The 20705-nt window shown below is 37.9% G+C and overlaps 4 protein-coding genes across 7 annotated transcripts; 2 read left to right on the top strand and 2 right to left on the bottom strand.

Annotated features, from left to right (window-relative positions):
* The first annotated feature begins 312 nt into the window (after positions 1-312).
* LOC119982472 (pyridoxine/pyridoxamine 5'-phosphate oxidase 2-like) lies at positions 313-3240 on the top strand. Its single transcript, XM_038825863.1, has 8 exons — positions 313-458; positions 571-620; positions 689-746; positions 992-1024; positions 1189-1284; positions 1892-2059; positions 2166-2291; positions 3040-3240. The coding sequence occupies exons 1-7, from the start codon at positions 369-371 to the stop codon at positions 2268-2270; spliced, it is 600 nt and encodes a 199-aa protein (XP_038681791.1). The 5' UTR covers positions 313-368; the 3' UTR covers positions 2271-2291; positions 3040-3240.
* A 39-nt stretch (positions 3241-3279) lies between these two features.
* LOC119982471 (laccase-6) lies at positions 3280-11289 on the bottom strand. 3 transcript variants are annotated; one of them, XM_038825862.1, is made up of 11 exons: positions 10525-11289; positions 9684-9771; positions 9219-9358; positions 8992-9094; positions 8502-8705; positions 5932-7878; positions 5616-5767; positions 5281-5525; positions 4663-4791; positions 3524-4465; positions 3280-3434 (listed from the first exon to the last, which is right to left on the bottom strand). In XM_038825862.1, the coding sequence occupies exons 6-11, from the start codon at positions 6043-6045 to the stop codon at positions 3304-3306; spliced, it is 1713 nt and encodes a 570-aa protein (XP_038681790.1). In that variant the 5' UTR covers positions 6046-7878; positions 8502-8705; positions 8992-9094; positions 9219-9358; positions 9684-9771; positions 10525-11289; the 3' UTR covers positions 3280-3303. The 3 variants fall into 3 exon arrangements, 2 of the variants coding, with proteins under 2 accessions (XP_038681790.1, XP_038681789.1); XM_038825861.1 differs by lacking the exon at positions 8502-8705 and having other exon boundaries at positions 10525-11288; XR_005464415.1 differs by lacking the exons at positions 3280-3434; positions 3524-4465; positions 4663-4791; ... (2 more) ...; positions 5932-7878; positions 8502-8705 and adding an exon at positions 8712-8848 and having other exon boundaries at positions 10525-11272.
* A 529-nt stretch (positions 11290-11818) lies between these two features.
* Positions 11819-14319, bottom strand: LOC119983027 (alkaline/neutral invertase CINV2-like). Its single transcript, XM_038826674.1, has 3 exons — positions 13732-14319; positions 13037-13592; positions 11819-12298 (listed from the first exon to the last, which is right to left on the bottom strand). The coding sequence occupies exons 1-3, from the start codon at positions 14227-14229 to the stop codon at positions 12015-12017; spliced, it is 1338 nt and encodes a 445-aa protein (XP_038682602.1). The 5' UTR covers positions 14230-14319; the 3' UTR covers positions 11819-12014.
* Positions 14320-16833: 2514 nt separating this feature from the next.
* LOC119983033 lies at positions 16834-20559 on the top strand. 2 transcript variants are annotated; one of them, XM_038826682.1, is made up of 3 exons: positions 16834-17090; positions 18503-19482; positions 19820-20559. In XM_038826682.1, exons 2-3 carry the CDS (start codon positions 18542-18544, stop codon positions 20316-20318), a joined length of 1440 nt encoding a protein of 479 aa, XP_038682610.1. In that variant the 5' UTR covers positions 16834-17090; positions 18503-18541; the 3' UTR covers positions 20319-20559. The 2 variants fall into 2 exon arrangements, with proteins under 2 accessions (XP_038682610.1, XP_038682611.1); XM_038826683.1 differs by having other exon boundaries at positions 18500-19482.
* Positions 20560-20705: the final 146 nt, after the last annotated feature.

Genomic DNA, 20705 nt, shown 5'->3' with positions numbered 1-20705 from the left:
ACTCATAGTCATGGAGACGAGTTCCTATTTTTTTTGTTATGGGCCTACGACAAATTAGCCAATTGGGCTTGTCATGATGGGCTCCCATGAGCATAATTATCCGGCCCAAGACTACTTTGAAAAAGTCCATTAATTGGCAAACTCAACTCAAACAATGGCTGTGAAGCCAATTGGGCTTGTTTTGATGCGCTGCTGAGTGTTCGCACTAAAAGCCCATGACCATAATTATCAAGCCCAACAGGCCCAAGACCACTTTATAAAGGTCCAGTATTAGTAAAACGAAATTTGAGTGCATCACCTACTTAATAATTTAATATTTGGAAAGCTTTCGTTGAAGTCTATTGCGCGCTGATTTCAAGGAAGGTTTCATGGCAACAGCGATATTGCCATGGAAGCAGCTTCTCCTGAACGCAATAGAGTCCAATTCTCACCTCAAGCACTCTTCGTTCTTTTTGCTTGTATGTCTTCTATCAATATATGCATACATATACCTGTGCCTATATTTGATTTTTCATTTTCTGTATTCGATTTTACGATGACTGGTGAAGCTTATTGTTTTGGGGGGTTCAGGCAACAGTAGGATCTACCGGGAGACCTTCCAATCGAACTTTGGTTTTCAGGTGCACTCTCTCAGAATGTTTCGTTGATCGTTAATGATATTGAGCTACTCATAGTTAGGGTTTTGCAGGGGATTTGAAGAGAATAGTGACAAGATTCTAATCAACACTGATTCCCGTACTCGCAAGGTAAAGACATAATCTGTTTATTTTCTGATGCATTGGCTGTCTGGATTTTTATTTCGTTGCAACTTCAATTTAGAAAGTAAGTGAGGATTCCGAACATTGGCCATCATTACATGACATGATTTTTTCTTCTATGCCTTTGTGTATGTGTATGCGAATAGTGAGATGACACACCTCCCAGCTTCGAGTCTCTTGTTTGGTCTCTGCAGTGTTAACCTTCTTTCATTTCTTTTTGGGTACATATGCAGATTGAAGATCTTAAGCATTGCCCATTTGCAGAGGTATCTGTAGTATTAGCTACAGAATTCAGATTATTTTTAATAATATCGTAAGATGCGTTGTTTTTCACTTCCTTGGAGTTTAATTGTTTCATTTCCTTGGTGTTTTTTTGTCCTATTCATACTTGATAAGCTGGATTGATATGAATCAACATTGTAATGTTTAGATATGCTGGTATTTTACTGACTCTTGGGAGCAATTTCGTATCAATGGAAGAGTCAATGTCATTGACGGCTCGAATCCTGATACTATAAAGCTTCAGGTAGTTAGATTATCTGCCATTACCAACAAGCACATTGTCTTGTTTTTGGAACTATAATAGTAATGACTTTCTTATGGTAGCTAGTCCCTTTCTCAAGTTTGTTTTGCCAAATTGGAAGGTTCTGCTTATTCTTTTTTTCATACTTTGTAAACTACAAACATATATAAACATAAAAAACTTTCTAATATATAGGTAATGGGAGATTGTAACAAAGCTCAGAAAAGCTAATAGTCGAATAAAGGCTTCTCTATTCTGAATAAGATTGTGCACATATTCTTGTAGTTTAGATGGAAATTTAAGATTTTCTGGTCTTGCAATGGTTAAATCTTTTTCACTAAACCTTCCACAGATAGTACATACTGAATTACTGATGTTACAGGGAGAAGAGTTTATTGTAAACAGCAGTCGTTATTTAGATCATTAGGTGCCAACACTAAAAACTAAATGGGCTCCTAATTTGCGGGGGTGACTTGTCTTATTTTTTCATCAACAAGATGTCTGAGAACTTATGCTTGAATATGCTGTAAAGTGTTGCAATTTCTTAATGTTCTCTCTGACCTTGTGATATTCGGGTTTTCCACATTTAATTTTTGAATTTGTTATGCAGCAAAGAGAGAGAGCCTGGTTTGCCACTTCTTTCAAATCAAGATTACAATTCTTGGGGCCTAATCCAGGTCGGCCTTGTCTAACTGAACAATCTCTTCAAGAATCACCTCTAGATAATTCTTCAGGCCCTCTTGCTGCATATTGTCTACTAATCATCGATCCAGAAAAAGTGCCATAGCTTCTCTGTTCTTTAATGTAGTGCATGTCGGATCATGTTTCTTCCGCATTATTTTTCTTTCTTTCTTTGTTTAGTTTTCTGCAACTTAATTGTGCAGGTTGATTATTACAATTTGAAGAGTAGCCAGAGGATACTGTTTACCTCCAATCAAAGTGTCAATGGAGAAGAAAAGTGTTGGAGTTCAGAGAGGATTAATCCATAGACTCTGCTGCGCATTTTAATGGTTTGTCATCCTGAAACCATAGATTGGGTCATAGAGAATTGTATAAGTTCAATGATTTTATCTGAAATGAATTGAAGCAAAATATGCGTCGTTCTGCTACCTTCCGATGTTGCTTACTACCAAACCGACAGCTAACCATGCGTTTGTAAAGTGATCTGAACGGAGTTTATGCCTCATTCTATCTCAGGTAGAAATCTTCATGACTAAGCAGTAATAAATCTTGGGGATTAAGTCTTACCTAGAGTCTAACCCTAAGGTCCTTGACCAAGATGCCATTGGTTCAATTCCTCCCAAACCCCACTTAACTACCGAAAAAAAAAGAACAACAAAAAGGAAGAAGAAGATGTAATAAAGCTTTAATAGCCTAGTACAGTTTTAGACATCCTTTGATGTGAAGTTTGTGGCAAACCCTTTCATAGTTGCATGCAAAGCATCCTTCCTTTATTGAGTATCTGAGAAATGGAAAGAGGCCTTTTGGAGGAACATAATTTCTTTTCATTATTCCATTCCAAAAATCAGGGGATAAGAAGCTATTTGTGTAGGTTTATTCTCTTGATTCACAGGGGCAATCATTTAGTTCATTGCCAAGGGTATAATTCCTCTAGTAGCACAGTACAATGTAATGCGTTTCAAATTTTCAATAACCTGATCATAACATGATTTTTTTAAAATAATAAACCTATCGTAGAACCATACAAAATAATGCTCACCTGGATCCATAATTTAATGATAATTTTGGTTATTTCAGGCTACGAGCTGAAGAACTACATTAGTTTGAGGTATGCCTTTGATCTCATATGCGCTTTTCATTAATTTAACATTTATAGACATCCGTGGCATGTTTCATATAGGTAGTCTACTGTTCTATGTATCTGCATCGATAATTCTCAGTCATGGTTGACTTAGGTTTATCAGGTTTCTGAAAAATTAATCTGTAGTTTCATTCCAATCTTTCTTCTTTGATGATCTCATACACATCATGCACACACTTGAGGCAAGATACTCAATGGCTCTAACAGTGAGGCAGATCTGCCGGAGGGTGTGGTAGTGTCTCTAGTCCTCCCTTCCCATCCTTTACTATCAGCACTGTACCCAATCCCCATGACTGGTGTATCTCTACATGACAATGCATGAACCATACCCCTGCAATTGTATACAACAACTAGTATGAGTTAGACATACATATGAGAGTATCAATTGCGTCAATATGTGTAAATTTGAACATTAATTACCTGGATTATCTGCACGAAATCGAATTACGGCCCATCCACCCACAGGAACTCCGATTGTGTTCATATAGGGTGGATCAACTAAATTAAACTGTGCGGTTTGTGGATCAAAGTTCCCGTAACCATATCCTATGACATAGAAGCTATACCCATGAAGATGAATTGGGTGATTCTCAGTAGTGATGGTCCCAGTATCCTGGAATATGATTTGAACCCTGGTTCCATAATCAAGGACTTTGGTCCTAGTTCCAATCATTGAGTTTGTGTCATTAGGTATATTATTTGGCGCCCCATTAACAAAGTCATAGAATTTTAGCGGCGCATAAGGGAAGTCCTCAGTGAAGTAGCCATCGATCTTTCTATAATAGGCTTCTAAAACTGAAACATTAGGCTTGGAAAAACTAATATTGTTCATCGAAGCTGCCATAACCCCATGGTTAATACCCTGGCAATTTTGCTGTGGTTGCATGGACTGACATTTTTGAACATTCACACCAATTGTGACAAAAAGATTTGTATCGGTTTCTTTTGGAACATTAACAGTGCTCAGGCTTTTTAGTCCGTCCATGACCGTCTTAACTGCCAGATTATCATTAAAGTTAGGTAATCTGGCTGGTAATGATAGGCTATTAGGAGTGGCCCCACAGTATTGGAAGTATGCAATTGCTGTGATGTTTTGAAATCGTACACGCTGAGCAGACATGTAAGGTCCCATGGCCATGGAGTATCTTGCTATGGGCTGATCAGCGGTGACAAGGACGTTCATGGTCTGTCCCGGTCCGAGCATTACACAATCGGTCATGAATGGCTTTGTGTACTCCCCATCAGCTTCCACAATTTTTAGTTTGTGATTGGCAATTGCGAAGAAGTTCTCCATGTTTAAGCCTGCATTAATGAGTCTTAACATGTATGTCCTTCCTGGGACTACATCAATCTTGTATACATCTGAAAGGGATAACCAATTATGTTCATGAGAAAGCAGAATAACTATATATAATGAACTAAGTTTATATGGACGTTTGAACACAGTTACTTGTGTTTGAACGTCATCATTTTATGATTAGTTGAATGATATTTGAATTAGAAGAGAAGCAATTTGTAGTCATTTGACTAATGTTGCATAAAATTAAGATAGTTATTACCATCGTTAGAGCAGTTATAGTTGGGGCCTGGATGTCCATTGATTATAAACGCATCGGCAATTGGAGGATCTCCTCCACTTGCCAGAACTTGCTGCTCAAGTTGTACCATGTTCTTCAGCCAGTACTCCCCTGACGAATTAATAATCAAACATAATGGCTAGCTACATGGTTAGGAAATTTAAGAAGTCAACAAACTAATATGGCAAAATGCAGCTAAACCCTTGAGTTTAAGCGAAGTTTTGGTTGATCCATTCGTTTAAATTTTTTTATTTCACACCCCCTAACCTATTGAAAGTAGTCAAGAGAAGACCTTCTATCCATAGTTGTTATCGTGTTGTTAAAAACTTTGCTTGTGTATATATATATATATATATATATATATATATATATGTTTTCCATGTAAGCAAGGCAATTAGCAGTAAAGGGATGGCAAAGGCAGGGATTCTCGGGCTGTTTCCTGTAACTTACTGGGTGTGAGTGCCAACATTTTGAATTGAGGGCCGGGATCATTTGAAAAGATGCTTAAACTCTGAGGGTACTGGTACGTTTTACCCTAATGAAGATATATGGAAGAAAAAGTTATATATATTGTTGTTAGAGGTTAGGAATATGACATACCTAGGATTATGATTTCCTCTTGATAAGGATGTTTGAAGGGGTAAGGAACCCCAGTCTTTGGATAAATAACAATGGCACCGTAGACGGTGCCTCTTAGCCAAGAAACATGAGCATGCCAAAAGAGTGTGCCCTTCTGTTTCGCTAAAGTGAAGTCGTAAGTGAAACTCTGCCCTGGTTGGATTGGACATTGGGTTATGTATGAAGGCCCATCGAACCAGCATGATAGCCTCTGCCGTACACCATGCCTTGAAACCAAAATTTCATGAATGATAATTTGATACTGTGAAATACTGTCTATCCCCAAAGTTCTAAAGTTGATGAAAATTTGCGATTACCAGTGGATGCTGGCATTGTAGGGTGACGCATTTGTAACTTTGACTGTCACTCTGTCATCCTCTTGAGCATATATCACAGGCCCGGGAAACATGTTGTTGACTGCCACAATTTCGTTGGTGTTGCAAAGTTTAGTCATCCTCATAGTTTGAACCTGTATATCATAAGATTTCATAGTAAGCAAAATGGATGATTTATATGTATGTATGTATGTTTGGGTGTGTGCGTGTGTGTGTGTGTTTGTGCACGTATGTATCTCTATATATCTGTATAGAGTAGTGGCTGAAAGTAAAATGAAAAAGAAGTATTAATGGAGACCTTGAACTCGTAGAATCTGGTTGATCTTCCTGCCGGCCATTGCGCCATAGCATTGATGTAAGAATAAGATAGTAAGCTTAGCCATAACGTAAATGAAGTGGCTAGATTGGCCATTGTTGTCTGTTTGTGTTAAGAGATGGATTTGAAGTGGAATAGAAGGGGTGTGGATTTTAATAGAGATAGTGATAAAAAAACAGGAGGATTTGTGTAGATTTTTTTTATGTTTGTCAGCTTTCATGATTCCTGGTGATAATAAGGTGTTGGGGTTGTCATTATGCAAAGACATCAGTGTGGGGAAGGGTTTAACTCTCTCCTTGTTTCTCACACACAAAAGTGTACATATATATTTTTGACTGTGAACAGCATATTAACTATTAGGGACCCAACAATGAACAATGTTCATGTATGACAACAGCTGCGTTTTGCCCTATATTTATATATAGACTATCAAGCATTTGTCATTTTTAGGGGAAATATGTATCATATCACAGTTTTCTTTTCTTGGCCTTTTGGTGGAACCCAAACATGGCATGCAACATTTGAAGAGAAGTACTGTTGACTTGTTTTGCTTTCTAAAGACATCCTCTTCTAAACCAATCATAATTAAGCTTTGGTTGGTGCACGCCTTTCAAACCCCACACACTTGATACAATGCCTTTTTTTTTTTTTTTCTCATCCCATCATTCTTTGCATGTGATTACACTCCTCGACTACCGATTACCATGTTTTTAAAATATATTTTTTTATTATTATTATTTGGGATTTAGTAATTCATTGAGAGAGTTTACAATTTTAATCAAATGGGTGTGAGAAGTGTGTCACATCACATCTTTGCTTTTAAAATTTTAGAACATGTGTGACTTTTTCTTCACAACTAATCACTAGATATGAATTGTCGACTCTAAACAATTGTGGAGTCTCTAAATTTATTTTGGTCTGCTTAGTTTATGATTGGTATTAGTAGCCAGGGCTACAGTAACTAAACTACCAAAGATATAATTAGTGCCAGTTAATGAAATGGCAATTAAGATTTAAGAGCGTTTGGTCATTACTTGACATGCTATACCATCCATTAGAAAAAACGGAATGGCACAAGGTAATACGATTAAGAAAGAAAAGTTGGACCTTAATTTAAAGAGGATATACCAGTAAAAAATAACACAAAAAGAAAAAAAAAGTAATACATCTCCACCATATATGTACGACGCTGAGGTATGATTGTGTGGTAGTGAAAAATAATATCACTGCATGCCTGAGAATGTCATCACAAGTATGGATAGTATATGTAAGCTAATAGAACATCACACACATACAAGATCTCTAGTTCAGCTTGAACTAGACACCAGAAATGAGAAAAGCAAAGAGAAATCGAAGAATGGCCAAGAAAAAGAAAGACACTCCAGAGATGGCTATTTCTGTCACATTCATCAATCAAAAGTAACTTTCTTATGACAACTTTTGTACAGAAGAAAAGCATAGAACCTTCTCTCCAACCTGAAAAGGGACATCAGCAAAACTACAGCATATTAAAAAACAGTCGACACCTTTTTGACCAAGCTAAAACAAACCTAACATGTAAGGGCCGGGAAATCCGGACCGACCTGACACTGCTTAAAGTATTTACCAAGATGCTGTGTGAAGATATGAAGTGAAGCAAGAAAATAATGATTTATTAAAAGAGCAGTTGTCGAACCATAATTTCAGTAAGCAAGATAAGCAAAATGTCCAACAAATTTCATTTTCAGTCGAGGGGACAAAAGCTCATCAACACTACAACATTCACCCGAGTGAAAAGGAAGAAATAAAATGAACAAAGAACGAAATAATGATACTCGGTAGCATTGTAACTTGATGGCTACAGATATAGCATGGTCAGAAAGAACTTCGTTAGGGAAAGGCCTTGGCCTGGTCATGCTGGCCACCGTTACAGCATCATTATCTTCCAACCTACGCGACAAGGCAAAAGCATAATCACAAAACAAACCCAAGAAACCAAACAAAAGCACAATGGAGATGCTAATCCAAATTTTCTTAAACCATTGAACTGATGGTGGCAAATAAATTCAGGAGAGAACATGAACATCCCTAGAGTTTCTCAAAATTTCAAGATTATATAGCCGACTCCAGAGACAACAGGGAATACAGCAGGAAATTAAAGTTAGGTCTGAAGTATATTTTTGTCTCCATCCACAAGTCAGTTAGCCTAAGATTCTCATCCATTGCTTATCAGGGAATAACAGTCACAAATGAAAGCATAACAATCATATTCTAAGTGATTTGCAATTCCACATGTTAGAGAGAAAAATAGAGGCAAAATACATTCAGTTCCAAGCAATGCAAACAAAATTCTTAATGTTTATTGAAAGAAAATACTTGAAACAATCATACACTCTCATTTACAACAGTGTGGTAAAAACTTATTGGGAGATTTACTTCCAATTTTTAGTTAAATTGGTGTGTATCCAAGAAATGAAATTATTTGATTGTCATTCTAATTCCTAACAAAAAGTGTAAAACCTCATTTCGACGGAGAACTTAAGTAAGAAATTCAGAAGCAGTAAGAGCCTCACATTGTTTAGATACATGATGACAGAGAGCTCTTGCTGTAAAACACCAGTTTGACGGAGAACTTAAGAAACAAATTCAAAAGCAGCAAGGCCAGGTCAGAAGTTATAAATTCCACAACATTATAGACTATGTCTCCTTGACCATCAATTTGGTCCTTCTCAGTTGGCAATCAGTTAACCCAACCCACAATAAGCAAACCATTCCACCTGATATACATCAACATGTCCCCTCAATCTTACTTGCACATTCGCATCAGATAGCCCAATACAAGAAACTTAAAATGCTAGATTTCAAATTACATTGAGACAAAAGATGACAACATTACATGAATTCACTTAAGTCTTTGTCCCTACAGGATTATAAGAAAAAAAATTGGTTACAAACCCAAAAATTCCCAAAGACATTACACATTCTTTCAATCAAGTTACAATGACCCATTGCTAGCTAACAACAACACAGTTTCAAGGGCAGAATCCAAGATTAAGAAAGTACCTTAGAACGGTTTATTGAAGGAGTACTTCTATAGATGAGAGAGAGGGTGCCATAGTACTGGATTAAGCCATTAAGTTCTCCCCGTTGTTCAAAACAATTGGAACTTCAGCACCACACAAAAAAAAGCATCAAATAGGGCTATTTTAAGTAACTCTCTACTGAACATATACAAACAAACAATATGTTGAAGATAAATGAAAAAAAAGTACCACCATGGTAGAACTTACGCCATGATAAGCATATGATGATTTTCCTTGACGTTCAAAGTGTTTAGCAATTATGCAATACTCCATTTGTCCCCGATCTTGTGGTTCTAATTGCACGAATCTTGTGATTCAAAGCAATTACCAAGTGCGGCTTTATATAACTGCAGAAATTCAACAACAAATTATGAGAAAAAATGTTTAAGAAATATTTAAACATCAATCAATCACAAACCAATATTACAAATTAAACCATTGAAACACTGTTTCTCACCAACCTTAGTTGTGTTAGTTAAAAACTCAGTTCTGTCAGGGTAAGAAGCATAAAATTGCTCACCAATAAAACCAGAAGAAAGACTGAAGAAATCCCATGTCAACAAAAAAGTATACATGTCCAAATTACCAATTAATTAAGCTCTAGAAAACCTGCTCTTCTTCTACCACCCCAAGAGTACTAAAACTTAGTAAAGAGAGTACATAGACACATACATATACTCAATTCATCATAAAAGCTCCAAAGATCAGCCAAGATGAAATACTCCAGTGTGCCTCTCTCCCATGGATGCCAGTATGAAATCTGTAAAAATGTTCAGATTGTGAAATATATAACATACAACATATAAATAGACAATGTCACGGTAATATCAAGTAGGCTGACAATAATTCATGTACTTGACGAAGGAACTTACGAAGTAGAGTGCTAAAAAGAATACTAAGACACTAAGACTGAAAAAAAATCTAACCCTCAGATCTGATTGCAACTTTCTAGTAATGATTTGTCACATAATTCCTTCAATTCAGCCTCAGTGGAACAAACAGTTAATAATTGTGATTTATATGTTAATCCAACTTAAGTTGGCCTCCAATAAGTAGACTTTGCACTTGTTCAAAAACCAGTTCAATCAAAACTGCAAAACCCTTTTATAATGGAAAAAAACATAACTGAAGTTGAATCCATCATCTCTTGTATAAAAAGATTGAAAGCTTGAAAAACGAAGGTGATAAAAGTACAACCTAAAATGAATATCATGTTAACAGTAGAATGACTGCTTAAGCATATCCTTTAGCATCCAGATTACCAGACCAATCCCTATCTCTAAAGCATTCCATAAGTAGCATCAACATAACTAAGGAAGAAAAACAGAAACACAGAACAAACGTCTAATCATGGCAGTAAATTAACCATCTGCAGAATTGATTGTCTGGATTCTCTAACCAGGTTAGAAAAGCAAGGAAACAGGAAGATAAGTGGTTTAACCGATATGCAGATGCAATGCAATCCTATACAGGCTGTTCGACTTTAAAATTAAAAATAATTAAATTCACTTACCAAACAGAGATCATTCTTGCTTCTCTTCATATCTGCATAACTAGGTCAAGAAATCCTCCTAAGCTCATCAGCTCAACAAGATTGTAGATTTACAATAACAGGGCATATCAAAGGAAACTCACAAATGCATAAAATTTCCTCATAAGAACCTCACTGGCGCTTAATTTCATAGCAGATGTAAAGATTTTCCCTTACAAGATTGTAATAAACAAGAAATTGGACGACCCTTATATACATATATTCATCTAATTAAAGTAAAAAGCATTCCAAAATTCAAATATACAGTTACGAATATTACAAACAAAGAAAAAAAAGAAAAAAGAAAAACACACAATCTTGTTTACATATTCTGCATAAGATTTAGGACAAACAAGCATAACCAACCAGGCAACCACAGAAGATGATCGAAATCAACCAGAATTATTGTTGGCGGCGGCGGTAGTTCCGACTGGATTGGGGAGGAAATCTGAATCTTTGACGGAAGCGGGCCTGGAAAGCATCAGGGGACGGAGATCCTTGGCATCATCATCGTCGTCGTCAGGGTCGGTGGTGGAGAGGTTGATGCAAGAGCAACGCTCGAGGGATGCGAAGAAAGCGGAAGCTACGTTCGTGCCCACCCAGCTCGCAACCCGATCCAGTTTCTCGCAAGACATGAAGCCGCAATTGTTCTCCATCTTTATCTCAATCCACGAAGGAGACCTACATATATTTTTTTTGTTTGTTTGTTGGTGAGGAAAGGAGACGACAATCTTGTTTTGTCCGTTGCTTTTGTCCGTTAAAAAGGCAGGAATCCGGATTAGGAAAGCGTGATACGATTATGATTGCCTTTGGGCTTTTGAGTATCGAACTTTATTTTTTGGGCTGGACAATATTTAAGCCCCAAAACTTAATTTAATGGTTTCTGGGCCCTATTGGTTAAGCCCAGACCGTCTGGTTCTATTGGTTCGTTATCATCTTTTGACAAAGAACCCCCCAACTGTCCAAATCCCCAGACTCCTTAAATAGTTGAATCATGATGCAATGCCAAAGGCAACCTAATTCCCGGTGATCCTGAGTTTTGCTCTTGCTCCTGCTCCCTCGGTGAACAAAAAAAGAATGGCACCCTGGTGAAAAATTCTACCAACAAAATCCACTAGGCATTCGTTCAACAAATACCATGAACAAAGTAGTCACTAAGTGATTTTAACAAAAATTCAGCTCTACCATTAAAGAGCAGGAAGGCTGCTGCAATTAACACCCTCAATCAAGAAGAATATAGAAACAGATCTTGGAGGGGGAGAAAAAAAAAGGGTTTGGGATAGTATCTGAATGAATTATTGAAATCAATTAGAAGAATCTGTGGCAATGTGTGTGGCTGTATAGTTTTTGATATCAGTCAGCTAGTATTATTGGGATAAAATGTGGCCAATTACCATGTTTGTTTCTAAACAGTTTCCAGCTACTGCAATTTCATCAGCTCTCCCCTTAACTCTGTATCAGTATGTTTCCTCTCAAAACGAAGCAGCGCGGGTGTGCCTTGGCTTGGCTACCTCTTCAAATGAGATCATTGGTAGGTAGGAGGGGTTCTCTATCATCATTTTAGCTACCAAATAGCCAGAGATGGACCAGGTCTGATACTTCCTTGCCTGCTTCCCAACATAACGCCCGGTTTTTCCATCATAGTATTCTGGCCACCCATCTTTGGAGAGGCGCTGCTCCACCAAGTCTATTGCTCGTTTCGCGATTTGAGGCCTACCAGTCTTGATACATGCTGCTGTGAGTAACCATATCAGAACTGCACAGACCACACACCAACCACATGTCAAGCATTTGCTTCTACGTAATCCACAAAACAAAAATACATTATGAAGCTTTAATATACTAGATCTGTTTCAGCCAGATAATGCATTACTGGATATTGTAATTCCTCCTATTCAATCAGAATCAATTGAAGTCTTTAAGAATGTTCACACACCATCTTTCCCCTCAAAGGTATCCTCAAAATTGGATATCATTTTATCTCAGAGGTCAGTCACTGTCAGTGTAGATCTCTATTTAAAGCCACCAACCAATTCAGGAAGCAATGGATTATTAGGCATGTTTTTCTTTTGTTGCCTAGTTATTCTTCTATTTGAATTCTGTTACTTATCTAAAAATTTGAAGTCAAAAGAAACAAGAAACAAGAGAAAAAGACTAAACATTTATCAGTCAAAGAACCTTTGCCCCAAGATTCTTTGGGAAGATTGAAGATATTTAAAGATTGATATGATATTCAGCTAAACTCATTAAGCTTACTAAGATTATGGGAGCACTACAGAGTGACCCTGCTAATTTATAAACTGGATCTAGACGCAGTGATGGTTTATTGAGTGAGACCAAATCCAAGATATTTTACTACGTACATAGCATTGTAACATAAAAAGCTTTAGCACTATGCATGCAAACTTCCTTTTTATACATTAGGAAATTGCGAAGAAAGTGCACTAGGGAAATCAAGATGATAGTACTATTCCATGGTGCTCATGACACTAACCTGGCCAAGATCCACCATTATGGTAACTCCACCGTGTGTTCTTGGGATCAAATCCAGTGACAATCCTCCACTCATGTCCTTCTAGAGCTGGGTAACTGATCTTCAAAGGCATCTCCCCTATCAAGTCCTCCCAACGCGCCTCAATCAGATCCATGATTGCTGTTGCTTGTCCCACACTCACAAGAGAACCCAAAATAGCAATACAGTTGCCAAGCAAGAACCATCGAAAGTCCATGCGAGCTGGACTGACATTGCCTATCAAATATCCTCCTCGCAAAGGCATGAAATCAAAGACCCAGTCGGGGATTGACTCTGGGATGACATTAAACTTGTTGACAGCAGTATGGGAATACTCCTCTGTCTTGTAGCGGTATATATTATTTAACTGTGTGAAATCCAGCCAGTAGTACTTCTGGATGTGATAGCTGAGAACTGTGATTCGCTTATCAATTCGTCTGAGCAACTCCTTCTCGCGCTCTTCCTTTAGCATATGCCGAGCACACCGAAGTGCGAAATAGAAGAGTGCCTGAATTTCAATTGGGTATCCATATATTCCCTGCTCCAGTAAAAGTTGAACTTAGAAACCAGAATTCAGTAAGGGCAATTATTGAAGTCAATGTACTGGCAAATGGTCATGAAAAACAAAGCTCAACCTTTACATCAGATTCTGGAAAAGTGTTAAAAGGAAAACTCACCATCCTTCTGTCAATCATGCTACATCCATCTGCACAAAGAAGTGTTGGAAAGGTATCAAAGCCATCCGAGAGGCAGAGATAGAGTATCAGCTTCATTCCCCTCTGCACCTCCGGAATTTCTGCCAGTGCATAATCATGAGTGCTCTTGGTATATGCTCGTAGAAGTATAATCCACCAGAAACCTGAATCAACAGGTGCAACTCTTCCAATCGCGCTTCCACCAAAATCTGCAACCAAGATGTCCTTTTTCCGACATGAGTCAAAGAAAACCTTAAAACTTGCAGGCAGTACACCTTCTCCCAGAGTAAAGTTATCTATTGTCTTCTCCCAACCTTGGAGGTGGAGTGTCTTTAACAGAAAATTCTTCACAGGTTCTACAAGTGCAGTGCGCTTTGTAGCTTCAGTTTCTGCAAGGGCCTTCATTAGGCAGGCTAGGCCACTGGGAACAAAGTCCCTCACAAAAACCTTCAGATATTTCGCAAAAAGGAAAGAAGTCATGTATAACGAGAAAAGTCCTGCAAAATAAGTTTACTCTGGGAGAACATGATAGTGGTCACAATGAGTGAATCCACTCCAGAAAAATAAGTATGATAACATGTTCAAAGGTGTTAATGTTCCCACTCTGCTTCAAGAAAAAACATTGATGACTGCTCATAACTCTGTGGATATCAATGTGTGTAAGTTTTCCACTCAACCGGAGCATGCAAATCTAGAACTAATTGGACAAATGTAATTCGAACAGAGAATAAAGTGAGACCATGGAACTTTTCCACTCCAATGAAAACAAAAGGCTAGCAGTTCTTATATCTCACAAAGATACGCGATACCTTTCTTGCCATTTCTAAAATAAATCAGGGCAATCCTTACACTAAGAGAAAGAAAGGGAAAACATGACCAATCATTTTATTGGTAAAGAAAATGGGACAAATGCCCATAGTTTGCAAAATTTATACGGTATTGGTTTGCTGTTCATTCTAGCTATCTAGATGGATCGAATCTGGCAACTAACTGGCTAAAAGGCATTCTAGTTTGTAATGTAGGTCAGACAAAAAAAATCATGTTCCATTCCTCTCATCTGCAAATGTGAATCGAGGGAAGGAAAACAAGTACTTCCACCAGCTGGATGATTTCAATTAAGAGAACAAAATATTCACTGCTCTAAGTGACCAAATCAATGCAGCAATATGGACAAGTTACTCTATGAATCACATCATAAATCTAAATATGCATGGAGGGAGACGATAACGAGTTTGTATTTATATGAGAGGAAATCAAAGTTACAGTTACTTTCCAATGATCATTTCCAATTTTAAGCTTTGTTTCATGTGACTTTGTTGGCAGCAAAAGCTGCAAGTCTTTTGTATATTCATATAATAAAAAGAAAGAAAGAAAAGAAAACAGAAGGAATGAAAATGTCTGAAGGTAAACAATTTAGGAATAGTCATCATCCAAATAATTAATGGACAAAGTTGCAAATCGCCAGTTCTCTCAAAAGCTTAAGCTAATTGGAGAGGTAAATTTAATCACGTCAGGCATCGTCTATTTACACGCCCAAGTTTAATTAACAATGCCTCAACCCTTTTGACAAACAAGGGTAAACTAAATATATGTAACAATCAGAGATGATTGATGAGAAACGCATGACGGATGAACTAATTAAGGGAATAAATTTAGAGCAAATACATCAATTAATCTAGCAACAAATAACCTACACGCTTCAAATGGCCCTAGTTTTTACGATGCAGCGAAAAGAATATCTCCACTGCAATTATGGCATATATGTCGCGCAGTTATGGACCTTAATTGTTAAAGTAAAGAAACGAATGACTTTATATATCTGATTATAATTCAGAGCCTCGACACTGGGATCCATAGCCGCGAGAGTCCCAACAGGCTTTCCCTTGTAAGTCACATAGGATTTCTGGAGTCTTTCCCACGCCTCCTCCACCATCTTCGCACTCCCGGGGCTCCCCTGGCCACCGTTCGATCTTGTCCCAGGTGATATGAGGTTCAAATCTAGGTTCAAATCACCTAAGCTTCCCTTGATGCAAGGATTGGAGTCTTGATCGCCAGATTTTGTGAAAGATTCGTCGCTTAGAGTTTCACGAGTATTTGAGGGATCCTCGTAGGATCTTGAACTTTTGGTTTCAGAAATTGAAGATTTCTCAGCATATTTCGAGTTTTCAATTACTATGTACTCCGACGATTTCTCAGTCGATTTCAAATCTTCACTTTCCACAGTTTCCTCGGTCTTCAGCGACTCATTTTCTGAGTAAGTATCATGCACTGCGGCTGGCACGGTAGAGCTGTCTTTCTCAATGTCCTTTGATTGTAACGACTTGTTCAGTTCTTCCACAGGCGAGACAATCGCATTCTCAGACAGCATCAATTGGTCAGTAGAGCTTCCGGCGGCCGAGGATGTTTGGCTCGCCGGTGCTTCAGGAGGCGAAGCGACCTCCTCCGCCTTCTCGTCTTCCAGAAATTCTCTCGGTTTCTTCGGCATTCTAAAGATAGAAACTCTACAGAAATCACGTTTCAAGAAACGAATCAAAGACACACATTCATGCTTCTCAGTACTGACAGGGAACAAGAGCAAGATACCTTCACGCTTTCAGAAAAACCCTGCAACTGTTTGGAGAGAGAAAGTCTTCCAACGAAGATAGAGGGGAGAAGGAGGGAGGTGTTTTGGCGGTTTTGGAGAGAATTCAAGAAGTAATGAACACTTGAGTTCGTTTCGGAGTGGCATTTCGGGAACGATCGACGGCTGTGAATCATTTTCGTTCATCGAGGCGGGAACTCTGAGTTGGCATCTCTCATTACCATAAGATGAAATAAATTGCTGAGATTAAAACAATTCTAGGATTTCAGCCAAATAAATTTCAGCCTCTCTTACCATGGGTATTGCATGGAAAATACCCAATGGTTTTTCGACACGTATTTTCTTTCCTCGGTGGCCATATGTATCACTTATAATTGACAGATAAAAGCTCTCATCTTCCGTGGACTCATATTCACCCTCGAATTCACTAACCATCACCACGTGTACTTCATCGAGCAACTCCATGACACTGCTGTAATAGGAAACCGTATATCATACCAGAGACTTTCGCACGCGAGAGCCCCACGAACGAGAAGGACAAGAGAATGATGAAATTAACTGACGAGCTTGAAGAGCAGAGACAATGCCTGACGATTCTCGTGCTCTTTTGGATTCAGTCGTCTTTTTTTGATCTCTGAATCAAAACGGTTCCTTTCATACCTGAATCTTCTTCAATTCAATCAGATCTTTTAAATAATACCAACAAAAATATCCCCCACTTGCCCCATCTCTATCCGGTTTTGCTCCGACTCATTTGTTGGTTTGTTCTCTGTCTCTCCTCTGCTACTGCGATTATTTATTTCTTGATTGAATTTGCGATTGTTTTGAGTTTTCCAGGATTTGCTCAATCTGAGTGCGTTACTTCGGTCGGTTATGGGATTTAATCAATCTAATTTTCGTATTAATAATGTATATGTGGATAGAATTTGATTTATTCTGTGATTTCGTGCGAAATGTTTAAGGTGCTTTGTTTTGGTTTAATGTTTGCATATATATGCTTTTGTTTTGAATCTTTGATGGTCTGAACTGTTAGTTGGGTTTTGAAATAGACATAATCTATGATGATGAATCATTGCATTGTAGTTTTGTAAATAATCTTGTGATCTCACTTATTTTCGTATTAATAATGAGTATGTGGATAGAATTTGATTTATTCTGTGATTTTGTGTGAAATGTTTAAGGTTCTTTGTTTTGGTTTAATGTTTGTATACATATGCTTTTGTTTTGATGGTATGGACTGTTAATTGGGTTTTGAAAATAGACATAATCTTTGATGATGAACCATTGCATTGTAATTTTGTAAACAATCTTGTGATCTTACTTACTATAATTGTTGTCCATGATCCTTTCTGTAAATAGCTTCTTTGAATTAATGTGAGGGTAAGACTGGTCCGTCGTCTCTTGCAGACCCTGACTCTGTCCAATTTATAGTCGTTGTGAAAATTAGAGTTCTGGGTTTCTTGCAAGCTAAATAGGTTGCTTCAATTGTTAGCAGAGATTTCTGTTTCATAAAACTTTAAGCTTCTGGATTTTAAACTTATTGCTTTTGAAATCGGGTTTTGTTTGAGTGTTCACATGTGAGCATCATATGATGACAGTTGTGTAGGAAATGGATCCTTTTGTTGGAACAAACTACAAGCTTTCATAATGGAATGTAGCTTTGTAAGGCCATTCTGAATTTCAATTCATCTAGAATTACTTTTAGCTACTATTATCTAAAAGTTAAAAAATATTCAAGACTTGTAGTAATTCATTTGACATTCACATGAATATTGTTTGAATCATTAACTATTTTTGATTTAGTGATTCAGTATGGCCTTTGGATTTTTCTTTGTAGCGTTATTCCTTTTGTTGTGTCTGGTCAATAATTTTGATGGCTAAAGAGATTTCCTATGTGCTAAAAGTGCTAGTTGTTCAATTTTGAGATTGCCTTTTCGCTCATTCTTTCATGAATTCTATTATATGTTTTCCTTTCTTTCCTCTTCTCCTTTTAAGGGTTCTTTTCTTGAAGTTGCCACATTCTCTGGCTGGCATGGCTTGTTAGTCAGTCTGAAATTAGGTTATTTATGAATCACGTTTAATTGACCTGAATATGAGGAAGAATTTAGTAGTGTATACTAGTTCTTAAATTTAATCCATTTTGATTTTTGGTGTTTTGTGATTTCGTAGCAGAAGCTTCTTTTGCGCATTTATGCATTTTAGAGGACGGGGATGGCAGCGGCAGAAGCAAGAACTATTTGGCAAAGAACAGCCAATCGTTGTTTCATCCAAGAAGATGCCAAAAGAGCCCCGAAGTTAGCTTGTTGTCAATCATCTTCATCATCATCAAAACAGGTTGATCCAGGACCCACAAATGCAGCTGATGCTGTTGATCTTCCAGCCCTGGGTTTCATGCCTCTCAACAGAAACTCATCATTTACCAATCTGCCCCTTGACACTAGATGGTGGCTTCAGATGCAGCCTAGCTATGGGTACCAAAAGGGTCTAACATATGAACAGTTAAAGGCCATGGAGTCAGAGATGGAAAGATTGCGAGATGACATTCTGAATTCTTCCTCTGGAGTTGACAAGGCCAAGCCATACAATGATCACAATAGTGCACAATTTGATTGCAACAAGAACAGTGAGTCTTATCATAATATGCATCATGAGATCTCTGCTGATCCTGAAGTTAAAAAGGCAGAGGTGAAGACTTCATACAGTAAGGATACCCAATACATTTTTGGGACGAGGTACCCCAGCGGAAATCATGAATCAAGGGAAATGGATCCTGTTGGATTCACTGGACAGAAAAAAATTGATGAGTATTGTAGTGATCTGGAATCTCCTTGGGTTGGGGTACAGCGGACCGAACCCTGGTGGCGTACAACAGATAAAGACGAATTGGCTACCTTAGTTGCTCAGAAGTCACTCAACTGTATTGAAAATTGTGATCTTCCACCACCTCGGAAGATTCAAAGGAGGAGATACCAATGTGCTGCTCCTGTATCAGTTGACTGCAATGGACCATTCGCTTTATCTTTAGATTGTGATTGTGAAAATCGTGGTATCTCCACTAGGATATTTCATGCTCAGACCCGCCCTGGCACTGAAAAAGCACATGGACGAGAAAGGAATTCAGTTGAGGAAAGGCACTCTGACCCGCCATTAAGGTAAACAATAGATGACCCTTTTTTTAGCAGAAATATACGTAGATAAACTTTTTCCTTCTTGTTTTTGTCCTGCGCTTTTAGGAATTATTCCTACACCTCTTAACACTGTGAATCCTCAGCAAAAGAAGAATATGAATTAAAACTGTGAGAATATTGGTTTTGCTAGCTAAGCAAACCGAATTGTGGCAGAATACTTATTTTCATGACCATTAGGTACTTGGTTCAAGTCTTCCATCCCCAAATAACTTGCCTGTTGAACAAAAAAAAAAAAGAAGAACGAATCTTGTTTGGTATTAATGCATAGAACCTAAATTCTCTGGCTTAATTTTCGATGCAGCTACAATATCAAGGACAGTTATGGTGTAAACTGTAAGAACACAAAGGGTATGGAACAAACTTGTGAGAGTGATCTTAGCAAGGCTCAGCTATTAGAAGCACTACGTCATTCTCAGACACGTGCAAGGGAAGCTGAGAAGGTAGCCAAGCAAGCTTGCGCTGAGAAAGAGCACACGGCTAGGCTCGTCTTCAGACAAGCTTCCCAACTTTTTGCTTACAAACAGTGGTTCCAATTGCTACAGCTTGAAAACCTTTATTACCAGATCAAGAATAAAGACCAACAGATCTCCACTCTCTTCCCCGTGGCCTTTCCATGGATGACTTACAAAGGAAGGAAATTACGAAAGTGCAGGCACAGGTCTTCCAAGGGCAAGCAGTACAAGGAAGGCGTAGGTAGAGTTGACATATCAAAGTATGCTGTTGTTTTTGCACTGGGATTGAGTCTTGTCGGTGCTGGATTGCTCCTCGGATGGACTGTTGGAGGGATGCTACCTTTCTAGATTGTACAAGGGTTCTGGTCGGCTTATTGTGATGATTTACAAGGGACGCGGATCAATTTTTTCACCATGTATGTAACTCTTTTAGATTTGTTGTTGTAGTTATGCTTTTCAGCGTGTACATCTTGTACAAATGAAGTGATGAGTTTGTATATATTGGATGAACATTTTCTGGAACTTCAAGTCTCTCTCAATCATCTCTTGATTTTGTCAATTTACTTATGTCAATAATTCCATATTTCCAGGTACTGTTTTATTCCATGTTATGTTTGTTCAATTACTGAGAAATCTCATGCTGCTATTTCAATCAGACATATAAGACATAAATATCAATCAACTCTTGTCTCTGTTCAATTTACACAGGTTGCTAGATATAATTTCCTCAATTTT

This window comes from Tripterygium wilfordii, chromosome 17 (genome assembly GCF_013401445.1).
Source record: "Tripterygium wilfordii isolate XIE 37 chromosome 17, ASM1340144v1, whole genome shotgun sequence".
Classification (NCBI taxonomy): Eukaryota; Viridiplantae; Streptophyta; class Magnoliopsida; order Celastrales; family Celastraceae; genus Tripterygium; species Tripterygium wilfordii.
This window is presented reverse-complemented; position numbering and strand designations above follow the sequence as displayed.

Coding starts and splice junctions, on each gene's coding strand:
- LOC119982471 (XM_038825862.1), bottom strand. CDS start 6,045: ATGGCCAATCTAGCCACTTCATTTACGTTATGGCTAAGCTTACTATCT. Junction 4,792..5,280: donor AGAGGAAATCATAATCCTAG/GTATGTCATATT, acceptor TTAATTCGTCAG/GGGAGTACTGGCTGAAGAAC. Junction 4,466..4,662: donor CTATAACTGCTCTAACGATG/GTAATAACTATC, acceptor TATCCCTTTCAG/ATGTATACAAGATTGATGTA.
- LOC119982472 (XM_038825863.1), top strand. CDS start 369: ATGGCAACAGCGATATTGCCATGGAAGCAGCTTCTCCTGAACGCAATA. Junction 621..688: donor AATCGAACTTTGGTTTTCAG/GTGCACTCTCTC, acceptor AGGGTTTTGCAG/GGGATTTGAAGAGAATAGTG. Junction 747..991: donor CTGATTCCCGTACTCGCAAG/GTAAAGACATAA, acceptor GTACATATGCAG/ATTGAAGATCTTAAGCATTG.
- LOC119983027 (XM_038826674.1), bottom strand. CDS start 14,229: ATGACTTCTTTCCTTTTTGCGAAATATCTGAAGGTTTTTGTGAGGGAC. Junction 13,593..13,731: donor GCATGATTGACAGAAGGATG/GTGAGTTTTCCT, acceptor TTACTGGAGCAG/GGAATATATGGATACCCAAT. Junction 12,299..13,036: donor TAATGGTGGATCTTGGCCAG/GTTAGTGTCATG, acceptor TGGTCTGTGCAG/TTCTGATATGGTTACTCACA.
- LOC119983033 (XM_038826682.1), top strand. CDS start 18,542: ATGGCAGCGGCAGAAGCAAGAACTATTTGGCAAAGAACAGCCAATCGT. Junction 19,483..19,819: donor CACTCTGACCCGCCATTAAG/GTAAACAATAGA, acceptor TTTTCGATGCAG/CTACAATATCAAGGACAGTT.